At 40.6% G+C, this 24713-nt stretch overlaps 1 protein-coding gene across 1 annotated transcript in view; it reads right to left on the bottom strand.

Moving 5' to 3' along the window:
• The window catches only part of TPX2 (TPX2 microtubule nucleation factor), a 55766-nt gene extending 36610 nt beyond the window's left edge, over nucleotides 1-19156 (bottom strand). Inside the window, exons 1-3 of the mRNA XM_054724424.1 lie at nucleotides 19118-19156; nucleotides 17341-17434; nucleotides 1954-2053 (exon numbers count right to left, since the gene is read on the bottom strand). Coding sequence (XP_054580399.1) covers nucleotides 1954-2044 — 91 coding nt within the window. The 5' untranslated portion in view covers nucleotides 2045-2053; nucleotides 17341-17434; nucleotides 19118-19156. The remainder of the gene's footprint in view (nucleotides 1-1953; nucleotides 2054-17340; nucleotides 17435-19117) is intronic.
• Between the last annotated feature and the right edge of the window lie 5557 nt (nucleotides 19157-24713).

Here is a 24713-nt window from a genome sequence, read left to right as displayed (position 1 = left end):
GTTTGGTCTCAGCCGGACCCAGGGGCACGGCTTCACCTGGACTAAGGGGAACGTGGCCTCACCCCGACCCAAGGGGCGCGTGGCCTAACCCGGGCACGGGACCCAGCCTCACCCGGATGGATCCAGGGGCACACGGCCTCACCCGGACCCAGGATCCGGCTTCACCCGTACCCAGGGGCGCAAGGCCTCACCTGGACCCAGGGGCACATGGCCTCACCCGGGCCCAGGGACCCAGCCTCATCCGGGTCCAGTGGCGCGTGGTCTCACCCGGACCCAGGGGCGCGTGGCCTCACCCAGGCCCAGGGGCGCAAGGCCTCACCAGGGCCCAGGGACCCAGCCACACCCGGGTCCAGGGGCGTGTGGCCTCTCCCAGACCCAGGGGCGCGTGGCCTCACCAGGACCTAGGTGCGCGAGGCCTCACCCGGATCCAGGGACACATGGCCTCACCCGGACCCAGGGGCGCGTGGCCTCTCCCAGACCCAGGGGCGCGTGGCCTCACCCGGACCTGGGACCCAGCCTCACCCGGATCCAGGGACACATGGCCTCACCTGGACCCGGGGGCGCGCGGCCTCTCCCAGACCCACGGGCGCGTGACCTCACCCGGACCTAGGTGCGCGAGGCCTCACCTGGATCCAGGGAAGGGTCCCAGGTTTGATTCCGGTCAAGGGCATGTACCTTGGTTGCGGGCACATCCCCAGTGGGGAGTGTGCAGGAGGCAGCTGATCAATGTTTCTCTTTCATCAATGTTTCTACCTCTCTATCCCTCTCCCTTCATCTCTGTAGAAATCAATAAAGTATGTTTTAAAAAAAATATATATATATATATATATATAAAACCATCCTTATTTATTATTGGCCTGGTTCAGGGTTTGTGCCACATCACATGACCCAACATCAGGCAATCTTATCTCTGTTTAGGGACTGGGTTCTGAGTAGCATAATCCTTCCCATTTAAAAACAAATTGGGGAGGGTTAGCAAGAGGGAGACGAATCTATACTAATAAAATGGTAATATGCTAATTAGGCTGGGAGACCTCCTGGGAGACCTTCCAGACGTCATTCCGGACAAAGCCATGGTGGCAGGGCCGAGACAGAGGCAGTTAGGGTGATCAGGCCAGGAGGGGAGGGCGTTTGGAGGTGATCAGGCCAGCAGTGGTGGGCTGGCGGGGGTGGGGGGGTAGTTGGGGGCGAGCAGGCTGGCGGGGGATGGGGCAGTTAGGAGCAAGCAGGCCGGCAGGCAGAGTGGTTAGGGGTGATCAGGCAGGCGGGCAGGCAGGTGAGCGGTTAGGAGCCAGTGGTCCCAGATTGAGAGTGGGATGTCTGACTGCTGGTTTAGGCCGGATCCCAGGGATCGAGCCTAAACCAGCAGTCGGACATCCCCCGAGGGGTCCCAGATTGGCGAGGGTGCAGGCCGGGCTGAGGAACACTCCCCGACACACCGTGCACGGCTAGTATAGTTATAAAAAGGCTCCTTGTGATGTTACAAATGTTCAGTATGTTGACTGTGGTGGCAGATCCACGAACCTACACAAGTGATAAAATTGCATAAAACTTAATACACATAAACAAAAGTGAGTATAAGTGAAATGGGAAATCTGAGCAAGATTGTGGATTGTATCAATGTCAATATCCTAGTTGTAATATTATACTCTATGCCCAGTGACAAGTAGAGCAAATTTTCACGTGGCTGCCATCACTATAGACATGGTTTTGAGTCCTAGAGTTTCACTCAACTTAGCTTCATCATATTTTAAGAAAATATGGATTTCTGGATTTTCCCATATATCCCTAAGTTTAAATTATTTGTCATTCTTAACCGCAAAATAACGTTGTCTTATACTGATAGTTCATTCCCAAAATACTGGGCACTTCAATTATCCCCTTCTTTTTTTAAGATCCTCGGAACAAAGCAAGCCACTAACCCTTAAAATGGCAGAGAAAGCAGACACTTACCAAACCAAGAATCTATGTTTTGGGGTTCTTCCTCCTCAGTCAAAGATGTAAAATTGATGAAGTCCGTGGGAGCATCATAGGAATAAGACATTGTCCCCACCTTGGCACAGAAGAGCAGGTTTTTCCAATATTAGTGTCACTTTTCTCAACAGGTCAACTTTTAAGTAAAGAAAATTTCAAAAACTTGACTGCATATGTCTTATTTTTCAAATCAAATCAAGTTATTTTTGGTAACTTGAAAATACTCCTTAAGGTAAATATAGTAGAATTAGAAAATGGCCAAGTTTGAGTACCTACAACATGCCATCCACTGGGCTAGTTGTTTTACATTCATTATTTTATTTTCCCCTCAATCTACCGTCTTCTCACCCAATTTACTCTCTCTGCCCTGAATAACCCAATCCAATTTTCTCTCTCTCTCTGTCCCACACAACCCAATTTCTGAAATGCACACATTAAATTTCATACCTACTAACCAAAATCTTCATCATTCAAAGTCCAATTCAATTCTCTACAAATTATTTCTCAATTTCTACCCATTGTACATAATTGTTGCTTCTCCAACGCTATAGTGCTTTGTTTACCATCCAATTTTATATTAATAACCTACACAAATGTCTCTCCAAGTAGACTATAAGTTCCTGACGACAAGGATGGATTTTACTCATTTGTGTATGCCTCATCCATCAAGGTGCTTAGAACAGTATCTTATACATCAGGGGTCCTCAAACTTTTTAAACAGGGGGCCAGTTCACTGTCCCTCAGACCGTTGGAGGGCCAGACTATAGTTTAAAAAAAACTATGAACAAATTCCTATGCACACTGCACATATCTTATTTTGAAGTAAAAAAACAAAACGGCAAAAACACCCGCATGTGGCCCGCAGGCAATAGTTTGAGGACGCCTGTTATATATAGTAAGAGCTCAATACAGTTTTGCCACGTTTAGGTTTTCTTTCCTTATTTTCATAAAAATATTGTTCCTGGGCATGAAGAAAAAGACTTAAAAATATATAAGCCTTAGCCAGGTGGTTTCAGGTGGTTGAAGCGTCATCCAATAAAAGGTTGCAGGTTCAATTCCTGGTCAGGGCATATACCTAGGTTGCCGGTTCGATCCCCAGTCAGGGCCTGTACAAGAGGCAACAGATTGATGTTTGTTTCCCTCTCCCAGTGATGTTTCTCTGTCTCTCTCCCTTCCTCCCTAAAATCAATAAACAAATCCTCGAGTGGGGATTTAAAAACATATAGGAGATTAAAAATGGTGGTGGAGTAAGTAACACTGACACACTCCCAGGACCAAACTGAAATTACAACTAAAATAGCATCTGGGATCTAAACACCAAGCTGGGCCCCCAGCAGAGAGCACCAAAACTGAGAAAGGTGCTGGCATAACATCTGGCTGTGAAAAGCAGCAGGGCTGTTGTCTGCCAGGGACAGATGGCTGGAAATGTAGGCACTCTCTTAAAAGGCCAACGCAACAATTCACCTTGGGCTCTGGCTGAGGGAAGGCAGAGTAGACTGGAGCTGTGTGAGCAGAAGCCAGGGTTCACCCTGGGTTCCTGTGCTGAGTCATTCCCTCACACTGTGAAGGACATCTTTTCTGGGCAGACCTTTGCTATCCAGGCGGTTTTTGCCTGGAGGGGTGGCAGTTGCCCCATCCTATTGGAAAACCCCCTACCCCACCCTATGGAGTTTCTGAGGTCATTAAGAGACTGAGATCAGCAATTAGCCTCCAGGCAGAATCAATTGCCCCACTATGTTGGAAAACCTCTCACCCCACCTGTGGATGATTTCCTGAGGCTACCGAAGACTGAGGACTGAATCCAATCAGTCTGCAGGCAGAGGAAGGTTTCTGGAGGCTTTGAGTCTTTGCCTGATCTAATTAATCAGAAATATTATTTAACACTGTCCTGCACTAGAGACTGGGAGGGCTAGCAGATCTACCTAATACACAGTCACAAACCCAAACCAGCAGCCAAAATGGGGAGACAAAAAAAAAAAACAACAAGCCTGAAATGAAAGAACAATAAAATTCTCCAAAAGAAGAGCTAAATGAAATGGAGATAATAAATTTATCAGACATAGAGTTCAGAATAATGATGGCAAAGATGCTCAACAGCATGAGAAAAGATAACTCTGAAGAATGACACAGCACAGTGGTCGGCAAACTGCGGCTCGCCGTTTGCCGACCACTGACATAGCACTAATAAACAACACAGATGTATTAGGGAAAGTTGAGGATTGGATTACTGAATTAGAAGACAGGGTAGAAAAAAAAAATCACTCAATCAGAGAACCAAAAAGAAAAAAAAATTTAAAAACAGGAGGACACAGCTTAAGGGAGCTATGGGACAACATGAAATGTAATAAGTGTGCCCAAGAAGAAAGTGAGCAAGGGATAGAGGACATGTTTGAAGAAATAATGGCAGACTTCCCTAACCTCATGAAGAAAAAAGTCACTCAAGTACAGGAGACACAGAGAGTCCCAAGCAAAAAGTACCCAAAAGGGCTCACGCCCAGACACATCATAATTAAAATGCCAAAAATTAATAACAAAGAGAGAATCTTAAAGGCAGCAAGAGAAAAACAATTTGTTACCTACAAAGGAGCTCCCATAAGGCTGTCAACTAATTTCTCATCAGAAACTCTACAGGCCAGAAGGGAATGGCATGAAATATTCAAGGTTATGAAAAGGATAGATGGTAAAATAGTTTCCCAGACAAAAAAAGGCTAAAGGAGTTTTCACAACCAAACCAGCACTGCAAGAAATGCTAAAGAGACTACAGTAATGAGAAGAATACAGAGAGAAACATAGGCATACAGAATGAAAATAGCAATAAATAAGTACCTATAATAATCTTAAAAGTAAATAGATTAAATGCTCCAATCAAAAAACAGGGTAGCTGAATGAAAACAAAAACATGACCCAATTATATGCTGTCTACAAGAGACTCACCTTAGAACAAAAGATTCACATAGGATGAGAGTAAAGGGATGAAAAAAAAGATTTTCCATGCAAATGAAAATGGAAAAAAAAAAAGCTGGGGTAGCAATACTCATATCTGACAAAGTAGACTTCAAAATGACAGCCATCATGCTGAAGGGAGAGCGGGCTGGAGGGGGTCAATGGGAGAAAAAGGAGGACATATGTAATACTTTCTACAATAAAGAATTATTTTTAAAAAAGAAGGCCATCATAAGAGACAACAAAGATCACTACATAATACTAAAGGGATCACTCCAACAAGAGGATATAACCCTGGTAAACATATGTACACCCAATATAGGAGCACCTAAATATATAAAAAATCATCTAGAGGACTTTAAGGAAAAGATCAACAACAATATAGTCATAGTAGGGGAATTAAACACCCCACTGACTTCACTGGATAGATCTTCCAGACAAAAAAATTAACAAGAAAACGGGGACTCTAAATGACACACTGGATCAGAGGAGTTTAATTAACATTTATAGAACATTTCACCCCAAAGCTGCAGAATATACATTCTTCTCAAGTGCAATGGGTCATTCACAAAGATAGACCACATGTTAAGACATAAAACAAGTCTCTACAAGTTCAAGAAGATTGAAATCATATCAAGCATCTTCTCAGATCACAATGGAAATTAGAAATCAACCAATCAGAAAGAATGTATGCACCCCTATGTTCATAGCTGCACAATTTTCAATAGCTAAGATCTGAAAACAGCCCAAGTGCCCATCAGTAAACAAGTAGAAAAAAAAAGCTGTGGTACATTTATGCCATGGAATACTACGCAGCAGTAAAAAAAAGAAGAATCTCTTACCCTTTGAGACAGCATGGAAGGACCTAGAGAGTATTGTGCTAAGCAAAATAAGCCAGAGAAAGACAAGTATCACATGCTCTCACTCATATGTGGAATCTAACAAAATAAACTGATGAACAGAGTAGATCCAGGAACATGGAAGCATGGAACAGAGTACAGAATCTCAGAGGAAAGGCGGGGCAGAGTGGGTGGGTAGAGATCAACCAAAGAACTTGCATGAATATACGCATAACCCATGGACCCAGACAATGGGGTAGTGAAGGGCTGAGGTGGAAGGTAGGAAGGGCTGGAGGGGGTCAATGGGGGGAAAAAGGAGACGTATGTAATATATGTATGTAAAGATTTTTTTTTGGGGGGTGGGGGTTGTTAATCCTTACCCAAGGATATTTTTCCATTGATTTTTAGGGAGAGTGGAAGAGAGAGGGGAAGACAGAGAGAAACATCAATGTAAGAAAAACACATCGATTGGTTGCCTCCTGTACCTGCCCTGACCAGGGTCTGGGCAGGGAAGGAGCCTGCAACCAATCAAACCCCGGACCCTTTGGTCTGCAGGCCGATGCTTTATTCACTGAACCTAACTGGATAGGGCTCAACAATAAAGATTTTTTTTTTTAATAAAAATTAGAACACAAAAAAAGCTTTTTTTTAAAAAAATCTAAAATGCAGAACTATTCCAGCTTCTCTCTGCTCTCACATACATATATATTTACTTTTAAAAATGAGATCAGCTCGGCCGGCTGGCATGACTCAGTGGTTGAGCATCAACCTATGAACCAGGAGGTCACAATTGGATCCCCGGTCAGGGCACATACCCAGGTTGCAGGCTCAATCCCAGGTGTGGGGGATGCAGGAGGCAACCAACCGGTCAATGATTCTCATCATTGATGCTTCTAGCTCTCTCTCCCACTCCTTTCCTCTCTGAAATCAATAAAAATATATTTTAAAAAATAAATAAAAGTAAAAATGGGATCATTGACATTTTGCATGTTCACAGACATATTTTCCATGTCAATAAATATTGATATATAATCAAATGATGGCTATACCATAACTTACTTATTCCTTATTTTTAGGCTTTTCCCAGTATTTTCACTTTAAAGATAGTACTATATCCTTGGAACTAAATTTCTGTACACATCCATAATTGCTCCCTTAAGATAAATGCTTAAAAATGGAATTGCTGCCTTTTGCTACATACTGTGAAATGTTCCTCAGAAGTAATACCCACTTACATTATCAGAGAGGTGTGCTGGTTCCCCAAACTGTCACCTTTCTCTATATTATACCACTATAGGTATACTCTGAGAGAAATCATAAGATTAGTTACACCCAATTTCACTGCTGCTCAGTGGTTTGGTCAGCATTTCATTAGTTTCTCTCAGTGGCCTGGGATAATTCAGAAGGTACTTCAGTGCCTCAGAAACATTTGTTCTGACACATTTGGTTTATATGTTGACATCAATCCATACAGTAGAAAACTTCATCTTCCCATGGTCTCGTATGAACTCAGATCTCCACAGATAACCTTTATAATAATTGCCTCAGTTGAAGGACTTAGTTTAGAAACATGATATTTTTTAATTGGGAGGCATCTTAGACAACAATAACTAAGATCTGGAACCAGCCCAAGTGCCCATCAGTAGACAAGTGGATAAAAAAGCTGTTAATAAAACTTTTGCAGTTTATAGATAAGAATTAACTGATGCAAAAAGGGGTTCTTCCAAATCACCCAACAATTAATACTAATGATCATGTTAAAAATAGTTACCAAAGGTGCATATACATGCCAGGTGCCATTAAGTACTAAATATGTACTATTCCTAATATTCTCAACAATCTGTAAAGTAGCAATTATTATCCCCGTCCCAGAAGAGGAAGCTGAAGGTAAAAGAGATTAAATGACTTGCCCAATAGCGCAGTTATGTAAAGCAGATTTAGATCTACAACTGAGGTCCCTGACTTCACTAAAATGTTCTTTCCATATCATTCTTCCCTCTCACCCTGTGAATTAGAGAAGCATGTTAATGTAATTAAGGTTTATATTTTTATAGAAAGTAGTACTATATTTATTTCTAAGTAGATCCATTCTCCATAGTTTTTTTTTTTTTTTGCCCTAAATAGATTCTTCATTACCCCCATTCTAACTTTTTCACTCTCACTTATTTCTACTTTCAGTATTCAATTTAACTCAATAAGCTATTTCTTAGTAAGTAGTTCTTAAGATGTGGGTTTTGGTGATATCGAAGCTCCTTTCTCAAAAATATACAACAAAAAAAAATAGATCTAGTCTCAAACACAAAGGAATTTAAAAATCTAGACAGTAGCTGAAGTCCCATACTCTCAATAAATAAGGCAGTACACAATATTTAAATTATATAGCATGAACTATAAATATAAAGAGAATTAGAGATTAACATAACCTAAGCCATTGTTAAGTATTTTTAACTGAACATCATCAAAACAGTAGGGAGCACAATATAATGGAAGTCACCTAGACCAGCGGTCACCAACCGGTTGTCCGTGGACCACTGGTGGTCTGTGAGGTCCAAAAGGTTGGCGACCGCTGGTTTAAGGAAACCTTTGGAGCAGCGGTCGCCAACCGAAGGTCCACGGACCACTGGTAGTCCGGAAGGTCCGAAAGGTTGGCGACCGCTGACCTAGACTGCCACCTTCCGAGCTTGGAGTAGCCATGGGACAGTTCTGGCCAATGAGAAAAAAGTCAGAATCTGCTGACAGATTCATAAGAAAACTCTTATTTTTTCTGATACAGCTACAGCCCCTGGTCCTGCCCTTTTCTTTCACCCTCCTCCTTGCCTTCAAAGCAGATATAAATGGTTAGAGCTATAACACTCATCTTGTACACATGAGTGGATGGCTAAGAGTATAACTGACATTGGCTCTGATATCACTGAGCTACTGATCTTTGATGATTAAATATCAGCAACTGCCCAACCAGTGTGGCTCAGTGGTTGAGCAATGACCTATGAGCCAGGAGGTCACAGTTCGATTCCTGGTCAGGGCACATGCCCAGGTTGGGGCTCGATCCCCAGCGGGGCGTGTGCAGGAGGTGGCCAGTAAATGATTCTTTCATCATTGGATGTTTGTGTTGTTTTTTTTCTTTCTTCTTAAATATATTTTATTGATTTTTTACAGAGAGGAAGGGAGAGGGATAGAGAGTTAGAAACATCAATGAGAGAGAAATAGCGATCAGCTGCCTCCTGCACACCCCCTACTGGGGATGTGCCCGCAACCAAGGTACATGCCCTTGACTGGAATCGAACCTGGGACCCTTGAGTCCGCAGGCTGACGCTCTATCCACTGAGCCAAACCAGTCAGGGCCATTGGATGTTTCTATCTCTTTCTCCCACTCCCTTCCTCTCAGACAGTAATATGTTTTTATATAAGCCATTAGAATTACACTTTATGTCACAGACAGACAAAAGTAATACCAAGTAACATACAAGTCCAGAAATTTAGCCATCTTTGGCATTTACTAGATGTATATGGCCAATGGGCAACTCATCTACCTTTCTGCCTACCTACTTCCCATAAACAAATGAAAAGATATTTCCAGTGCTATGAAATATATTACCATAACATTATCATTGCCTTTGACCTACTGATAACTTTCTTCTCTTTGATTTCTATTCAAAGGACCCTTATTGAAAGATTCCCCAGTGACTGACAGTGGTTAAAATTCCCCTTCTACAAGGAGAAAGTTTTCCTGTTCTTGTGAACAAACATGCTGAAGACATGGGAAAATGTTGGATTCCCATGATCTTAATGCCTAACCCAGGTCACTGGGAACACTTCCCAGGCAGGAATGTAATGAAGACAACTCAAGTTGGGGGAGGGAAGAGGCAGGAATGTAATTTTGCAGCAACCCCACTTACCCTCCTAAAAACCATGATTCCACTAAAGCATGCTGCTGAAAACCACCTGGAAAGTATTTAAGTTTAACCCCTAACACCCCTTTTTCTTTTTTTACTTATGGAGCTACACTGCTAACCTCTTTGGAGGGCAATTTGCATTTTTCTTTTTGAAAGATCTTGCCAAACATAAAAATTTATCTTACAGGTATGTATTTATGCATATATGTAAGTATAAGAATATTCAGTATAGAATTGTGCATAAAAGCCAAAAAACTGAAAACTCAAAAGTCCACCAATAAGAGATTTGTTGTATAGCCGAAACCGGTTTGGCTCAGTGGATAGAGCGTCGGCCTGCGGACTCAAGGGTCCCGGGTTCGATTCCGGTCAAGGGCATGTACCTTGGTTGCGGGCACATCCCCAGTAGGAGGTGTGCAGGAGGCAGCTGATCGATGTTTCTCTCTCATCGATGTTTCTAACTCTATCCCTCTCTCTTCCTCTCTGTAAAAAATCAATAAAATATATTTTTTTAAAAAAAGAGATTTGTTGTACAAACTATGGCACAAACGTATATATTAGGTAACTTTATATGTGATTATATGTGCAGAATAAGCTCCAAGAGCTATTGAATGAGAAAAGCAAAATGCAGAAATGCATGCCCCCGTTCATGTCAAAAAGAGAGAAAAGGGTAATATATACTCATTTATACCTTTGTACATTCACAGATTGTTGTGGAAGGAGACTCAAAAATGTTAACAGTACTATTTGGGTCTGGGAAGAGAGCTGGGAGTTCGGGGTCAGGAGAAGACTTTCTATTATATGAACTTTTATACTCTCTGAATAGGTTTTATTATATAAATGCATACCTTTTCAATTTAAAAAACTAGTTAAGCAGTATTTATCTCCCCCTAAATCTATGTTTCTAGGGTTTTCAGGAATTTTTATTAAGCATTCTTAAATCCAGCAGTAACTGTTAAAACTCTTGATTTTTTGAAATAATGCTTCCCATTTACGTGGTCTTTAAATTGGCTACTAACTTTCACATATACAAATGTTACATATTCTCTTTCTTTAGCAATGTTTCTGTAAAAAGTTAAATTGGTCCTGGACATTTACTTAATAAAAAGATATGCAAACTTGAAAACAGCTAAAAATAACAATAGCTATTAATTACTGAGTACTTATGACATGCCAGGCACTGCTGGCAGTGTTTTACATTAAGTCACCAAATCCTCACAATTACCCTATGAAGTAGGTACTGCTATTACCTTCATTTTACGGAAGTGGAAACTGAGGCAAAGATATTTACTACTTATTCATGGTCACAGAACAACTAAGAAGTAGTAGAACCATAATTTGAATCCAGACAAGCTCTAAAGGGTATGTCTTTATCTACTGCACCACCCACTACCTTTCATATTTATTTTAAAATAGATATTTGTATAGATCAATATCAAATGTCAAGGAGCAAGAGACAAAACCATTTATAAGTAATAATATATTTCAAATACTGCTGTCTACTACAGGCCAAGCACCTTATCAGGCACTTCATATAAGTCATCTCATTTAAATGAATTAACAATATAGAAAGTACATATCATCATCATCATCATCATCATCTTACAAATAAGGAAACTGGCTCAGAGAAGTTAAGCTACTACAATTACCAACCAGTGTAGCAGTGTTGAGTTTTAAGACCAGGTCCACAGGATTCCAAAATCTGGAATTATTATAACATGCAAGGTTTTCCTATAAATAATTCTTCAAAAATAAGGTAGTCTTTAACAAAATATTAGCAAACCAAATCCAGCAGTACATTAAAAAGATCAGATATCATAATCAAGTGGGATTTATTCCAGGGATGCAAGGTTGGTACACTATCCACAAATCGATTAATATGATAGACCACATAAACAAAATGAAGAATTAAAACCAAATGATCCTATCAATAGATGCAAAATTGATAAAATCCAACATCCATTTATGATAAAAAATCTCAGCAAAGTGAGAATAGAGGAAACATACCTCAAAGTAAAAAAGGCCATATATGATAAACCCACAGCCAACATCTCTTTCCCTTCCTCCCTTCCTCTCTGAAATCAATAAAATATTTTTACTCAATCAGCAAAAACTACAAGAGTTTCCCTCAAAATTGGAACCAAGACAGGAATGTCTGCTTTCACTATTCTTATTCAACACAGTACCAAAGTCCTAGCCACAGCAATCATACAAGAAGAGATAAAAGTCATCCAAACTGGAAAGGAAGAAGTAAAACTGTCATTATTTACAGATGACATGATACTGTGTACAGAGAGCCCTAAAGATTCCACACAAAAACTACTAGAACTGATAAATGAATTCAGTAAAGTAGCAGAATACAAAATAAATATCTAGAAACCAGTTGCTTTTTTTTTTTTTAATCTTCACCCAAGGATATATTTTTCCATTGATTTTCAGCGAGAGTGGAAGGGAGGGGGGAGAGGAAGAGGAAGAGAGAGAGAGAGAGAAAGAGATGACAGAGACATATCGATTGGTTGCCTCCTGCACTCACCCCAACCAGGGCCGGAGAATCGAACATGCAACCCAGGTACATGCTCTTGACCATGAATGGAACTCAACACCCTTCAATGCATAGGCTGATACTCTAATCACTGGGCAATGCCAGCCAGGGCAATCAGTTGCATTTTTATATACCAATAATGAAATATCAGAAAGGAAAACTAAGAAAACAATCCTATTCATAATTGCTTCAAAACAAAATAAAATACCATACCTAGGAATAAATTTAACAGAGGAGGTAAAAGATCTATACTCAGAAAATTATAAGACACTGAAGAATTAACATAATTAAAATGTCCATACTAAGCAATCTACAGGATCAACACAATTCCTATCAAGATACCAACAGCATATTTTACAAAACCAGAATATTCCAAAATTTCATATGGAACCACAAAAGAACAATTTTTAGAAAGAAGAAAAAAGATGGAGGTATCATGCTACCAAATATCAAACTATACAAGAACTTAGTAATTAAAACAGCATGATACTGGCATAAAAACACACATATAGATCAATGGAACAGAATAGGGTGCCCAAAAATAAACCCACATCTTTATAGTCAATTAATATTTGACAAAGGAGGCAAAAGCATACAATGGGCTAAAGAGAGTCTATTCAATAAATGGTGCTGGGAAAACTGGACAGATAGATGCAAAAAAATGAAACTAGACCACCTTCTTATACTATACACAAGAATAAACTCAAAATAGATTAAAGACTCAAATGTTAGACTCAAAACCATAAAAATCCTAGAAGACAACACAGGCAGTAAAATTTCAGACATTTCGTGTAACAATATTTTTTCTGATATATCTCCTTGGGCAACTGAAACAAAAGAAAAAATAAACAAATGGGACTACATCAAACTAAAAAGGTTTTGCACAGCAAAGGAAACCATCAACAAAATGAAAAGACAATCCACTGAATGAGAGAACATATTCTGTTCTGATAAGGACTTAATATACCAAATTTACAAAGAACTTATAAACCTCAACACCAAAAAACAAACCAACCACAATCCAATTTAAACAGGGGCAAAGGGCCCAGCTGATGTGGTTCAGTGGTTGAGCGTCAACCCATGAACCAGGAGGTCACAGTTCCATTCCCTGTCAGGACACATGCTAGGGTTGTGGGCTTGATCCCCAGTAGGGGGTGTGCAGGAAGCAGCCAAACTTTATTTGGGTGAAATTTTAAAAGAAAATGCACATTCATTGAGAAGTCTGACTCTCCTCAATAAAGGGTAATACACTACTCCAGCCATGAAGACAGAAGAGAAGCAGTCCAGAGATGGAAGACGCTGACGTCGCCTTGCCATACTAGCAGTTAGCAGCTGTGCATCACTGCAGGTTGCCCAGGACCAAACCAGAGAGAGTCGGACCTGCATTACCACCATTTGTCCACCACCCAGAACTGTAATGTCAGTGCTGACATGTACACATAAGGAACTGTTGGACACTGAAATTGGGTCTCAAAAGAACTGTTGGCCCAGAAAGAAACTCACTACAGACTGATTCATTTGCCTGTCACCATAACCATTATTGCTTGTCTCATTTTTGGTTTTTATAAGTGTATTTCTAATAGCACATGATCTCACTCATCTAGGGGAAATAATGAACAACATAGACTGATGAACAAGAACAGACCCAGAAACAAGGAGGCATCGATCGGACTGTCGGGCCTCAAAGGGAGGGTAGGGGAAGGTGGGGGTAGGGGGGAGAGATCAACCAAAGGACTTGTGTGCATGCATATGAGCATAACCAGTGGTTAAGGACAACAGGGGGGTGGGGGCATGTGTGGGGAGGGGTGTGGGATGGGAATGGGGGATGAGGACAAATATGTGATACCTTAATCAATAAAGAAATTAAATAAATAAATAAATAAATAAATAAATAAATAAATAAATAAATAAAGGGTGATAGCACAAGTACATGAACAAAGCCAAAAGTAACTAAGGGTTATGCCAGTTTCACCGCACTGCGCCTCCTATAAATAATAAATATTAGAATGTAAAACCTTCAAAAATTGAAGAGCACAAAGCCTAGAGGGAAATGGAACAGGCCAGGGCTAAAGCCAACTGTTTAAATGAGAGAGCCTCAGACATGGTGGGAACTGGATGCCTTCCTGTGCCCCTTAATCAAGATTGAATTTCTGTCAACACTTCTCACTGGGGGGAAGGGCACATGCGTCAACCGCATTCCCCCAAACAAATTAAGCTGCCAAGCAAAAGAATCAGCATCACATTTCAAAATTATCTAAATCCACCATAGCTTCAGACTCCTGCAAACTTAGGAACATTATAAGTGAAAAAAATAGCTCTTTCTTACCAATAACTCATACAATCGAGAAAAAAGCCTCTCCGGTATGTTATGAACTAGTTTCCTTTTAAAAACTGCCTACTGCCCTAGCTGGTTTGGCTCAGTGGATAGAGCATCAGCCTGTGGACTGAAGGGTTCCAAGTTCGATTCCGGTCAAGGGCACATGCCCGGGTTGCGGGCTCAATTGCCAGTGGGGGGCATGCAGGGGGCAGCCGATCAATGATTCTCTCATCACTGATGTTTCTATCTTTCTCTTTCTCTCTCCCTCTCCCTTTCTCTCTGAAATCAATAAAAATATTTTTAAAAATAAATAAATAAAGCCGAAACCGGTTTGGCTCGGTGGATAGAGCGTCGGCCTTCGGACTGAAGGGTCCCGGGTTCGATTCCGGTCAAGGTCATGTACCTTGGTTGCGGGCACATCCCCAGTAGGAGGTGTGCAGGAGGCAGCTGATCGATGTTTCTCTCTCATCGATGTTTCTAACTCTCTATCCCTCTCCCTTCCTCTCTGTAGAAAACCAATAAAATATATTTAAAAAAATAAATTAATTAAAACTGCCTACTAAGTGCCATCCATCATATCATATACATTATTTTTGTTTCCAAAAAACAAAGACTAAAAGGATATACATAATTCCCTCCCTTAAGAAACTCACAGTTGAGTGGAGAATACAATTATAACACAGTGTGATCCTTGCTATAATAGGGGATAAAGCAAGGGCAACTAAGGATAAACTACAGAAGTGCAGAGAAGCATTAACAGAGTAAAGAAGAACCAGAGCCCAGCCGGTATGGCTCAATGGTTGAGCGTCGACCTATGAATCAGGAGGTCACGGCTCGATCCCCAGTGTGGAGCATGCAGAAGGCAACGGATCAATTATTCTGTCTCATCAATGATGTTTCTCTCCTTCCCTCTCCCTTCCTCTCTGAAATCAATAAAAATATATATTTTTTTAAAAAAAGAAGAAGGGTCAGAGCTAGCTTCCTGGTGGAAGTAATACCTAAAAAATACAGTTCTACCAGGTAAAGATGAATGTCGAGTTTTTCTAGTGGAAGAGATAAATGGAAAGAGGAAACAAATGGGGGGGGGGGGGGGAGCGGGACATACAATTGAGGAAAACTGCAAAAGAAGCAATGCTACCTTTTTCCAGTCATCTGATATTAACCTCTATTACCTCCCGTCTACCTTTCTTCACTCTAAACCAAAAATAACTAGTCTTGACAAGCTCTATAAATCAAAAGGTGCAGGTTCAGAAGTGAGAGGAAGGAAGTGTCAAAAGGGTGCATTCTAAGCAAGGCTGAAATAGTGAGCTGGCAGCTCCTAAGTAAAACAAACACTTCGGTGTGATAGATGTTCTCAATTGAGAACCTCAATATCCAGCTTTCCAGCTGTGTCTTGCCTATTTCTATTGCAGAAAAAATCATGAGTTAAACAAAAGGAAATATCAAAGAGTAAACAGAGTAACTCAAGACTTCATTTGAGTGTAGTTAGTCAAGATGGTCCCATCCCAGGCAGTGCCATTTCCCCAGGGACACCCTCTCCTTCTTTCACAAGGGATAATATATCCTATTACATACCACAAGTTAAATAGAGTTCAGTTATTTTCATCTTACCCAGGGAGAAAACACCTACATTTTTTTTGTACATAAGAGATCAGCAGGTGTCAGTAAATGGCAACATAATCCAGCGTGCAATTTTAATTGTTAATATAAGTCACAAACTAAGTCGGAAGGAAGTTAATGGACTTTGTGTTTCCACATTTATGTTTGCTAATTTCTGTGTTGAAATTGGATCTGTTTACAGAAACAGATCTATGAAGCTTCCAAAATTGGGTCAATTTAAAATCCAATGGCAATCCCTCACTGTCCAAGCACTCTGAAGTCAGCACAGGACACAGGGACACTTGTTCTAATTCATCACTGCCCAGAAACCTCAAACAAATGTTTTTCTATCATTTGTCTCCCAAACTTGTGTTTCAGATCACTCTCTTTGAAGAATTACACTCAGGACTGCTTTATTTATCCATAGATTCTATAAACCATAATCCACTCTTATATGGATAGAATTCAATGCCATTTACCTCTAGGCCAAATAATGACACAAATCTTTGTAAAATGTTAGTGTTCTGATATTCCAAGAGTAAGAAGCTGAAAGAGTTTGTAAGGATTGACAGTGGGACTGCAGGTTGTAATCCTCATAAATTCTCAATCACTCCATCTTGTAGAGAGTTATAACCTTCAAAAGGTTTGGGAAGCAGAACCTAAAAAAGTGATCATCTATGAGGTGACAGGGAGTGAGGTCGACAGTGATAGGGTCAGAAGATTTTTAAATACTATAAATCTTTTTACATTATTTGGATTTTTGCACAATGCAAATGTATTACATATTTTTAAAATATAAATTTGTGCCTTTATGAATATATACTGTCACTGGGTATGTGAATTAGCATAATTTTCCTATGAGGCAATTTGGTGTTATGTGCCAAAGGAATAACACATAACCATTAAATATGTTCTACAAAATTTTAATGGCATGAAAAAATGTTCATAACCTATTGGGGGGTGGGGGAATAAAGGTTTTCAGTGAATAATTTTTTAAAACCAAATATAGGCACAAAAAACACTGGAAAGAAATCTATCAAAATGTTAGCCACAGTTTATGAGATGGGACAATGGGTTATATTGTTTTCTTTTGCTTTCCCAATATTAAATAAATTTTCTTCCAAAACATGTTATTTTATAAAGATACATTAAATTTACTTAAATACTTTTGAAGCTAATATATTAATGCTCCCCTTATTTTTTTTTTAATGTAATTCACTGTGGACACAACCGTACCTGTGGTTTAATCTGTAAGTCCAATCAAAGTTGCAATATACTTTCACCTCTCTTCTGATATCTTGAAGTCTAGCAAGTACTTCTTATCAAGAACCTGAGAGAGAAATAATTATAATAAAGAAAAAGAAACAAGAACCTGGGAGAAGCAGAAAGATGAAGAAACAGGTTCAAGTTCTCTGTAGTAAAAAAAAGATTAACAGAACAGGAAGGAGCTCTAAGATCAAGGATATCCACACAGATCTATTCATAAATTTGCTCCCTGTCATCAATTCTGCTTCCTACCTTTACCCATGACAAAGAAAATTAAGTCTGTCAAGGGGCACTTGAATCTCTCCTCCTTTATTCCCCAGCAATTCAAAAAGAATTAGGGAAGAGACCCAGAAAAGGCTGGAGAAAACAATATATGGAGGATATAGAACAACTCTGGACTTCTCTGGGTTCCTACACAAGAAATGAAGGGCCTTCCCACGTAATCCCCTTTCCTGCAGAAGCTTAATTGCAACTGTAGAGTAAATTAACTTTCAGGTTAGAATAAAGACTTACGCATAAGGCTGGCCAAAGTGACTCTACTTTATTTATATAATTTGAAAGTTTAAACAAATTTACCAACCTAATCGATTAAGTCCACTTTTTCATACCTGCAATTTTATAGTCAATTTAGACAATGCCCATCTGCCTATTCAGTTCAATAGATATTAAGTGGGTGATTTCTATGCACCAAGACTGTTCTAGTTCCTGTCTCACAAACTTTGCTTATCAAGAGCCAGTTTATGTCCCACCTGCTTCACAAAGCCACCCTTGTCCATTTTTAAGCTTCATTGATCTCCCTCACCTCTAAATTGCCAGGGCACTTACAATACAAAACAGTACAGCACTCAGATGCTGTCCTGTCCTAAGCAGGACTGATTTGGGGGGAAATCCTTGGTACTTAATTACGAAAACGGAATGTGATAAAAAGAAACCGTATTATCAAGAAAAAGGGGGCAAACCAATCCTATGATATTATAGCCTGGTTCACACTTCTTTCCTCTCCTACCTATAAATGTCCTAGGTTAGGACAAGAAATTAGAAAGGCAATAATACCTAGTTTTTAGATCCAAAGGGGAGGGCTGGGCAAATATAGATAGAACAGAAGTGATTTAAAATCCCAAATAGAAACACAACTCCAAGTGGAATTAAACTCTCCCTCAAGTATGTTCTCACACCACCTCAATTATCTGGTTTTGAAATGTAGTTGTCTGTGACCACAACTATTTTCCTCCACCAAAAGCCACCCTTCTTGAGAGCGGGGCTACTGTTTCACCCATTTCTCTAAGTTTGTCTGGATTGTGGGCCTCAGTTTCCTCCTCTACAAGGTGGAGCAAAGAATAGCACTTACTTCTATGGCTTGATGTGGAAATTAAATGAGAAAGCGCAGTGCTTAGCTCAGTAAACGCTTATTTCACATATGTAATAACAATAGTTACCAGTACTACTAGCAAATCCTTCTTCCCCTATTTCTCACGGTCAGTCTCCATCTCTACTTCCAGATACAGCCCACTAGACTCAGCCCAGACAGACTTACCGGAAAAATTCTGTAAGGAAGAGAAGGGTGGCCGGAAGACCGGCTCCCCACTCCCGCCCCTGCCTGGACGGCGCCCCACAACAAAAGCCTCCAGAAGCCCGGGCCTAGCAACGCAGACCGAACTGGGGGCTTGGAGGCAACCTCCAGCCGTTCGAAAGTCAGGAAAAGGCACCCCCGTGCCCCAGCTGCTTCCCTTTTCTCCCTAAGGCTCACCTCTTCTCAGCTGTAACGGCGAAGCGCCCGCAAGAACCGCCGCGGGATTTATTCAATGCCGTTGAAAATTTGAACCCAGGCTCTCCAGCCGAATGCACCAATCAGACTGCCGGAACTTGGCAATCCCAGCCTCCCGATTGGTCCTACCAATCGCTTGATGCCGGAAGTCAGGATAAAGGAAGAGCAACCACCTGCCCGGAAGGCTCCTGGGAAATGTAGTCTCAGGAGATTTCGTGAGCCCATTGGAACAGCTCTAATAAGGATTTACTACGAAGCCCAGAATGCTCGGCTCCAAACTCTTTGGGGAAGGTGGTACCAACTGAAAAGACGGGGAGTCGATTTAGGTAACAAAACAGCACCCATCCTGGACCTCCCCAAAACTTTTACGGAAGGAAATGATAATTTTATTATTCTCCTTGTAATTGTGCATTGTGCCTGATATTCGTAGGAATTCACTTCATTTTAATATAGAATCCCCTGCCTGCAACATAGACTCGCCCTCAGCTTCTCTGCCAATGAAGGAGACCCTCAAATTCTTAATACAGTCCACGCCCTGATATTACTGGTTTAGACAGCGGTTTGTGGGGTTCCTCGTTTTTCAGTTTTAATTCCAACTACATCTCGAGTGTTGTTATCCTTGTATTGTAGGAAAAAACACAAAAACTCAAAGAACTTGAGTACACTTGTCTAATCACGTAATAAGTGGAGGAGATAGGATTTGAATTAAAAACGTCTGGCCCTACTGGTGTGGCTCACTTGGTTACACGTCTCTGTTTCTCTCTCCCTCTCCCTTCCTCTCTCTAAAAAATCTATTTAAAGAGAGAACCCAGCGCTGCCAGCGTGTATCAGTTGTTGAGTGTCCACTTATGAACCAGTAGGTGAGGGTTCGATTCTGGATTCCGGTCAGGGACCTGCCGGGGTTGCCTGCTCCATCCCCAGTGTGGGGCGCAGGAGGCAGCCGATCAATGATTCTCTCTCATCATTGATGTTTCTATCTCTCTCTTCCTCTCCCTTCCTCTCTGGAATATATATTGCAGATTCCATCCCCATCCAGCTGGTGCTGGAGGCCACCAATGGATTTATCTCTCTCACACCAATGTTTCTCTCTCTCCCCCCCCCCCTCCTCCCTCCCTCCCTTACACTCTCTAAAAAATCAATGGAAAAAATATCCTCGGGTGAGGATAAACAAAAATAAACAAGAACAACAAATCCAGATGAGTATAAAAGATCTAGTTTCTCCAAAAAAATAAACTGCAAGGTTTTTTGTTTGTTTCAATTTGGTTTGTTTTTGTTTTTTTAGTACTTATTATATTTAGAGATACATATAGAAATGGAAAGGATAAAATGACTCTTGAATTTACTTCAAAATAATTGGGAGTGCCCTAGCCGGATTGGCTTAGTGGATAGTGTTGACCCGACAACTGAAGGGCCTCAGGTTCAATTCTGGTCAAGGGCACATACCTCAGTGGCAGGCTCAACCCCCAACCCCAGTTGGAGGCAACCAATGGAAGTATGTCTTTCTCTCAAACTCCTCCTCCTCCTCCTCTTCTCTCTCTCTCTCTCTCTCTCTCTCTCTCAAAAATTAATGGAAAAATATCCTCAGGTGAGGATTAATAATAGCTGAAAGTATGTAGGGGAGGAAAGTAGGTGGGAATATAAATGAAACAAGATTAGCCACAAATTGATAATTGTTGAACCTGAGTGACATATACACATACTCATATACAGATATGTGTTTGAAATTTTCCACAAAAATCTTTTATATATATATATATATATATATATATATATATATAATACTATATTTAATTGATTTCAGAGAGGAAGGAAGAGAGAGATAGAAACATCAATGATGATAGAAAATCATGGATCAGCTGCCTCCTGCACGCCCCCTACTGGGGATAAAGCCCACAACCTGGGCATATGCCCTGACCGGGAATCGAACTGTGACCTCTTGGTTCATAGGTTGACACTCAACCACTGAGCCACACTGGTCCAGCTTGCAAAAGTTTTTTTTCTTTTTTTTTTTTTTTTATATACAAAAGTTGTTGTTTTTTTAAGTAGGGGATTGCCATTAGAGAAATTTGTTAATCAGTAGAAGAATTTAAGAGTATAGAAAAGACCCATAGCCGAAACCGGTTTGGCTCAGTGGATAGAGCCTCGGCCTGCGGACTGAAAGGTCCCAGGTTCGATTCCGGTTAAGGGTATGTACCTTGGTTGCGGGCACATCCCCAGTGGGGGTTGTGCAAGAGGCAGCTGATCGATGTTTCTCTATCATCGATGTTTCTAACTCTCTATCCCTCTCTCTTCCTCTCTGTAAAAAATCAATAAAATATATTAAAAAAAAAAAAAAGAAAAGACCCATATATATCAGAATTTATTAAATGCTGCGTAGAATTGAAATCAGAGACAAACAAATAATGGAGCTGGGACATTTGCTTTTCATTTGGGGAAAATATTATGTTAGATTTTTATTCTGTACCAGTTACAAAAACAAATTTCAAATGAATTAGAACCCTAAGGATATTTAAAAATTAAAATTTTTACAGTTTAAAAGAATATTTTGATGGCATTAGGGTAGGAAAATCTTAAGTAAGGCATAGGGAAAAAATTAAGACAAAAGAAAAGACCAACCAAACCAAAATTTTAAAATTCTGTTTGACAAAAGAAAAACAAACAAACAAGACTAGGGGAGGAACACTTCCAACACATGTAACAAAGGATTAGAACCCAGAGTGCGAACAAACAAAAAGTCTCCTTTGAATCTCCTGAGACAAGAATCAAAACAAAATTGAATAGGAAAAATTTTGGAAAAATAGCCAATTCTTAGAAGAAGGAACAAAACTGGCCATTAAAGACAGGAAAAGGTGCTTGGCCTCACGAGTATGGGAAGTTTAAACAAAGAGGTACCATTTTTCACCCATCAGATTGACCAGAGTTTAAAGTGGGAAGGTATCAAGGATTTGAAAGGTAACTCAGCAGGTGGGAGAATGGATGGGTTCCCCTTCTCTGGAGGGAAACTTGACAACATCTATTAAAAAGACAAAACATGTATGCCCTGTGACCTAGGATTTCTATTTCTAGGTTTAGTTCCAAGAGACATACTTATCCACTTTCACACAGAGGCACAGTCACTCCAGCAATTGAGGGCCTACCCTGGGTCAGTCCCTGTGCTAAGTGTGGGGATGCAGCAGTGAAAAGACAGAAAAATCAATCACTGACCTGAGGGAACTCAGGTGAAGAAGACAGATCCTAAATAAGGTAAATAAATAAATGATATAGTCTTGGGAGGTGATAAATGCAAAGTCATTTGCTCCCAGGCCCTGAAGGGTGGATAACAATAAGAGAAGGAAGGAGGGACTGATCAGGCAAAGGGAGGACAGGGTCTGCTTGGGCTGTAACTGCCACTTTTAGCAAATATCACCGGACCTCTAGAACCACAGAGAAGCCAGGCCTGGGATGAGGGTGGAGGCAGAGATAGCTTGCTCTGTATTAGGTGAGAGGTCATCAGACCTGTGTTGTCTCCAGGGCCTACTAGGCAGAAGGTGCTCAGTGATGCAATGAGTGAGTGAATGAGGCAATGCCAGGAGGCCAGGATGTGAGCAAGAACTTCCAAGTCCTTCCAAATTAACAAGAGGTAAGCCTGGAGAAAGGGATTCCTCTTTTGTCATTGCTTCTGCATCAATTACATTCTAGGCTGAGTCTCAAGTTCCCATTCTTCGTGAATGGGAGACTTCAAGGTCTGAAATCACCAAAGCAGAATTTTAGAGCTGAAGGAACCATAGACACATCTGGTCCACCCTATCCACAATTTCAGCCATGACTGTGTTGGCATTATCTCTGTAAAAGAGTTTTGTAATTTTCATAGGGCAGGGCAGGGACATTTGGGCAAAAACCTGAAGAAGATGAATGAGTGAGTCATGCAGATAACTGAAGGGAGAGTGTTCCAGGCACAGGACACAGCAAGTGCAAAGGCAGGAGCATAGCAGGCATGTTTTAGAAGTGAACAGGGAGAAGACGATCAGGAGATGAAACCAGAGATATTCTGGAGCAGGATGCAGACCATCTAGGGCCTAGATTCTAGGCCATTATAAGGACTTAATTTTTACTCTGAATGAAGTGGGAGTCCTGGGAGGGTTTCGAGCATTGATTTACTCTCTGTCTGCTTTTAATGAAATAACTCTAGTTGCTGTAGTGAAAACAGAAGGAAGGGGAACAAGATTGGAAATAGGGAAATCAATTAGTAGCCTGTTGCATTGTAGTTGTGAGAAATTGGAAACCACCTAAATGTCCATACACAGGGGGTTATTTCAATAACCTGACTATAGAATGGAATACTTAGCTAAGCATCTGTTCAAAAAGAGTTCCATAGATCTGGACTAACAAGGAGTTTTCTTTAAGATACATTTTTGAGTTAAAAAACAAATTACTGCCCTAACTGGTTTGGCTCAGAGCATCAGCTTGCGGACTGAAGGGTCCCGGGTTCGATTTCAGTCAAGGGCACATGCCCAGGTTGCGGGCTCAATCCGCAGTATGGGGTGTGCAGGAGGCAGCCGATCAATGATTCTCTCTCATCATTGATGTTTCTATCTCTCTCCCTCTCCCTTCCTCTCTGAAATCAATAAAAAAATTAAAATAAAAAACAAGTTAATGATTGATATAAATCAGCAATTTTCAACCTTCTTCATCTCATGGCATGCAGAAACTAATTACTAAAATTCTGTGGCACACCAAAAAAATATATTTTTTGCCAAAAAAAAAAATAGGTACAATTTTGATTTATTCACACACTGGATGACTATTGTTGTGTTGGCTGTTGTCATTTTTTTTAATTTAATAAATCTTTATTGTTCAGATTATTACAATAGTTTCTCCTCCCCCCCCCCCCAATAGCTCCACTCCAACCGGTTCCCACCCCACCCTCTGCCCTTACCTCCCCGCCACTGTCCTCATCCATAGGTGTACAATTTTTGTCCAGTCTCTTCCTGCACCCCCCATACCCCTTTCCCCCTGAGAATTATCAGTCCACTCCCTTTCTATGCCCCTGATTCTATTATATTCACCAGTTTATTCTGTCCCTCAGATTTTTAATTCACTTGATTTTTGGGTTCACTTGTTGATAGGTATGTATTTGTTGTTCATAATTTTTATCTTTACTTTATATATAATACTGGTTTGGCGGTGATGAACTCCTTTAGCTTTTTCTTATCTGTGAAGCTCTTTACCTGACCTTCCATTCTGAATGATAACTTTGCTGGGTAGAGTAATCTTGGTTGTAGATTCTTTCTATTCATCACTTTGAATATTTCTTGCCACTCCCATCTGGCCTGCATAGTTTCTGTTGAGAAATCAGCTGACAATTGTATGGGTGCTCCCTTGTAGGTAATTAACTGTTTTTCTCTTGCTGCTTTTAATATTCTCTTTTTGTCTTTTGCTCTTGGCATTTTAATTATGATGTGTCTTGGTGTGGTCCTCTTTGGATTCCTTTTGTTTGGGGTTCTGTGCGCTTCCTGGACTTGTAAGTCTATTTCTTTCACCAAGTGGGGGAAGTTTTCTGTCATTATTTCTTCAAATAGGTTTTCAGTATCTTGCTCTC

The sequence above is a fragment of the Eptesicus fuscus genome, chromosome 12, assembly GCF_027574615.1.
Source record: "Eptesicus fuscus isolate TK198812 chromosome 12, DD_ASM_mEF_20220401, whole genome shotgun sequence".
NCBI classification, from domain to species: domain Eukaryota; kingdom Metazoa; phylum Chordata; class Mammalia; order Chiroptera; family Vespertilionidae; genus Eptesicus; species Eptesicus fuscus.
This window is presented reverse-complemented; position numbering and strand designations above follow the sequence as displayed.